The 4,501-nt window shown below is 38.4% G+C and overlaps 1 protein-coding gene across 1 annotated transcript in view; it reads right to left on the minus strand.

Annotated features, from left to right (window-relative positions):
* Window positions 1–1,023: 1,023 nt before the first annotated feature.
* Window positions 1,024–4,501, minus strand: part of GABRG3 (gamma-aminobutyric acid type A receptor subunit gamma3) — a 756,122-nt gene continuing 752,644 nt past the window's right edge. The window contains exon 10 of the mRNA XM_044917764.1: window positions 1,024–1,510. Coding sequence (XP_044773699.1) covers window positions 1,229–1,510 — 282 coding nt within the window. The 3' untranslated portion in view covers window positions 1,024–1,228. The remainder of the gene's footprint in view (window positions 1,511–4,501) is intronic.

Here is a 4,501-nt window from a genome sequence, read left to right on the forward strand (position 1 = left end):
TGAAGAGCCTTGTGAAGTACATACTGGCATCCAGTCATTGACAAAGAACTAACATCAAGAAGCAAGTTAGTTTTGTGTTATAAAAATATCAAAAGAGTAATAATTTCAGGGGATTTTTTCTTTGGGATTTTGCTACATATTCATATTTCAAAGTATAAAATAATTTTTGTTCATCAAAATATATCATTGATGATAGCCATTGCGCTTGTTTTTGCATCTAAGTTTGATTTGACTTGAAAGTTAATATTGCCTAAGAAATTTTTAAATCCTATCTACAATTCTTTGACACTCTGGAAAACATTTTCAAGACAAAATCTTGTGAATGCTATATATCTGTCTTTGTAAGATGAAGATAATCACTGACCCTGTAATAGCATAACATAAGCAAGACGCATACTCTGGGGTAGTGTTTTGGTCTAGTAAAACACAACTAAGGTAAAATGTTGAACTCCAGCTGAACTAGTCCCAGAACCCAAAGGTAAAAATACTGCTGACTCTCAGTAGTTTGGAATAAAGTAGTAACTGATGTTCAGAGACAATAAACATCATTGAATTCAGCAACATGAGAATTTTTAAAATCCTATTTTTTTCTCAAATGGAAACTTGTGGATGCATATACACCCTTCCCAAGCCTAGGGTGAGATTATTTGATAAAGGAATGCTAAGTAACAATGATGGCGCCAGCATAAAAGAGGCCACAGGGAGAGGAAACTGGGTCAAAACTCACTGCAGTTCACGTTTGAACTCAGACTGCCCAGGAACGTGGGGCTGAGGTCGGCATGGGTGTGTACCAGCAAGCGGTGGCTCCACGAATGTGGGCACTGGTACATCCAAGGGCTGCAAAGGAAAGTTATCAAAGGGGTCTTGGCCTGAGAGATCTTCTTGGATATTTGCTTGCATGTTTTACAGGTTTCTTGGCAACAATTGGCAACTGCTTCCAATATCCAAAAACCATTCATAAACATCACCAAGCTACAGATTTAATAAGGGATTAGCAAGAATATCACTTTAAAACTCAATTAATGTGTGTGTGCGCACACGTGTGTGAGTGTGAAATACATAATAGAAATATTTGCCACATACTCCTGTACTGCTCAAAGGTAATGTATAACTTCAGATAAACTGAGCAGTGTTCCTTCCTTCTACTGCAGTTGGTCACTACTGGTCTGGGGAGGGTGAAAGGTAAAGAGGGAAACCTAGTGCTCTTCACTCATCACCATAGCAACATTTAGAGATACAGGTATCCAACCCAATAGACCAAGTTGAAGAGCAGGAATGATGTAGGGAAAAAGACCCGGGAATATGAGTCCAGCTCCAAGATGTCTATGTGAATACGCCCTTTTCTCCAAGATCCTGATTTGCATTCTTCATAGCAGCAGAAGAAGCTCTGACAGTCTTTGCCATCCAGACACTCATAGACACAGGTATCTTCAAATTCCTGCCAGTACACAGAATTGTTTAAAGTGATCATTGCAGGTGGTGGTGGCCTCATGTCGAGGAGAGAATAGTTCTGTAGGCAACAAGAACAACACAAAAATCATCATGAAATGCAATAAGAACAGCCCAAGGTGAATCAAGCAATAGGTGTATGTTACGTCTGTCCTTTAGATAAATAGAATAATGCCATGCTCCTTCCCACACATCCCCCATCTCTGTACTGGACAGTTTGATCTTTGAGAGTTCAATCTGCCAATTCAATATTTGCAAATTTAATGCAAAAAGAGTACAGTGCAGTTTTCAAAACTTGCATATCTCAGCTTATTGATGAGGGAGGCTGAGCACATTTTCAGATGTGTATTAACCATTTCAAGTCTCTGTTCTGCCTACTTTTTGATTGATTGGGAGTAAATATGTACATATTGTATATAAACCCTTAAGTGTTAAGCAGTACATTTCAAATATGGAGAGATAAATTTGTTTTTTACCTAAGTAGTAAACAGTAAAAACTATGCTATATAAGAATGGTGAGAGAATCTTCTTGTTCCATGTAATTTATGTAAAAAATTAGCTTTCAGTGTGTGGTGGCCAGACACCACTTGTCATATCAAGAGTCACAGCCAAAAATGTGTACAATTGGAATGTTTTATTTTCTACTTCCCAAGCTCTCCTCCTGATGTGGAAAAGTGACTGTAGGGCAGGTAAAGGAGAGGGGATGACTTATGTTCACTCATAAATGAGAGGAATCACTCTTAAACTTTGAGAAGTGGCTTCTCAAAGGGTGAAAGGTAAAGAGGGAAACCTAGTGCTCTTCACTCATCACCATAGCAACATTTAGAGATACAGGTATCCAACCCAATAGACCAAGTTGAAGAGCAGGAACGATGTAGGGAAAAAGACCTGGGAATATGAGTCCAGCTCCAAGATGTCTATGTGAATATGCCCTTTTCTCCAAGATCCTGATTTGCATTCTTCATAGCAGCAGATTTGTCAATTCTTCAGACACTCGTTTAGTTCTTCAAAATAACTCTGAATTATGTATTAAATTGAAGTCTGTCAAGAGGATATATTTCTAAATTTGACTGAATAATGTGAAAGAACTAAAAATCATAGTTGCCTTTCTGCTTTAGTGTTATTTATGCTGGTTGAACTGAGGGACTGAAGTGTGCCAGTGAAAGCAGTGGAGCCTGAAATCAAGGGAGAAGAGGATGCACAAACCCAGTTCTCAGCTGGCTGGCTAGATTCTTTGTCCCTTGCTGGGAGAGAGACCTTTCAGAATTCATTAGAAGGCATCTTGAGTACCTCTTATGCAGTTGGCCCTGCAACATGGATTTCAGCAGTGCAGATCCACTTATAGGCAGATATTTTTTTTCAATAAATACAAGCCCAGTACTGCAAATGTATTTACTTTTCCTTATGATTTTCTTAATAACATTTTTCTCTATCTTATATTAATGTAAGAATATAGTATATAATACATATACAAAATATATGCTAATCAACTACTTATATTATTGGTAAGGCTTCCACTCAACAGTAGACTATGAGTAGTTAAGTATTTGGGGAGTCAAAAGTTATTGACTGCATGGATATTCGACTGCATGTGTTGGGGGTTGGCACCCTTAACCCCTACATTATTGGGCCAACTGTATTTCCTTTAAGGATCAGCTGTATTTTTATCAAAAACAATTGTTACAAGGAAACATTGTGCCCCTTTCCTTTTTCTTATGGTTGTTAATTTGAATATGTCCATAGAAGTCTGGAGTCAAAAACCAGGGAAAAGCAGGTAAAAGTGTAGAGCATGAAGCATCACAACTGGTAGCCTTTTGGGGCATCCTTTTTTTTTTAATAGTTTTTTATTTTATTTTATTATGTTATGTTAATCACCATACTTTACATCATTAGTTTTGGATGTAGTGTTCCATGATTCATTGTTTGCATATAACACCCAGTGCTCCATGCAGAAAGTGCCCTCTTTAATACCCATCACCAGGCTAACCCATTCCCCACCCCCTCCCCTCTAGAACCCTCAGTTTCTTTCTCAGAGTCCATAGTCTCTCATGGTTCGTCTCTTTGGGGCATCCTTTTAATGGCTAGTCAAGAGTGTCATGGTGCAGCCTTCTACCTTCCTCCACAATTCTGGGCAATGTACAGAAACAAAAGCTTTGTTGTTCTATAGGCTCTACTGTGGACACATTTCTAGGGGTATAAAAATCACCAGGAGGGGTCTGCTGGAAAAAAAAAAATGTAGTCTGCTGCATTTGAGGATTCTGCATCTTTTTGGCAAGGTTCAGTTTGAAAATTCTGCCTTTATTAAATAATAATTGCATGTGTGTTTTGACAGTTTTCAGTCAGATATTCATCTTTTTATTTCTTCAGCCCTCTGTGCCTGTGTAGTGACACAGAGATGAGTAGCCAGCTATTACCTGCAGGGCAGGCCTAAAGGAAGATGTTGATGCAGAAAAGGCATTAGAAGGCTCTGAAGGGGTGGGGACAGCTCACTAGAGATCTAAAGGGTGACAAGAGATGCTGTAGGCAAATAAGCAGCAAGATTTCTGGGGGCAAGAGAAACCCCTATTTCACTTCTTCATTTAACAAACTAAAAACTTATGATCGTTGAAACATATGTAAGCCTGATCTAATAATTAAGAGAGTTCTATTTATATCTTTATAGCTCACTTTTGAAATAAAACTAATTGCATTTTATAATATTGCAATAAAACTCAGGATGCTATCAAAAGGAACGAGATCTTGCCATTTGCAACGACGTGGATGGAACTGGAGGGTATTATGTTGAGTGAAATAAGTCAATCAGAGAAAGACAAGTATCATATGATCTCACTGATATGAGGAATTCTTAATCTCAGGAAACAAACTGAGGGTTGCTGGAGTGGGGGGTGGGGTGGGAAGGATGGGGTGACTGGGTGATAGACACTGGGGAGGGTATGTGCTCTGGTAAGCGCTGTGAATTGTGCAAGACTGTTGAATCTCAGATCTGTACCTCTGAAACAAATAACGCAATATATGTTAAGAAAAAAAAAAAAAAAAAGAAGAAGAAGAAGGT

Source organism: Neomonachus schauinslandi, chromosome 9 (genome assembly GCF_002201575.2).
Source record: "Neomonachus schauinslandi chromosome 9, ASM220157v2, whole genome shotgun sequence".
NCBI lineage: Eukaryota > Metazoa > Chordata > Mammalia > Carnivora > Phocidae > Neomonachus > Neomonachus schauinslandi.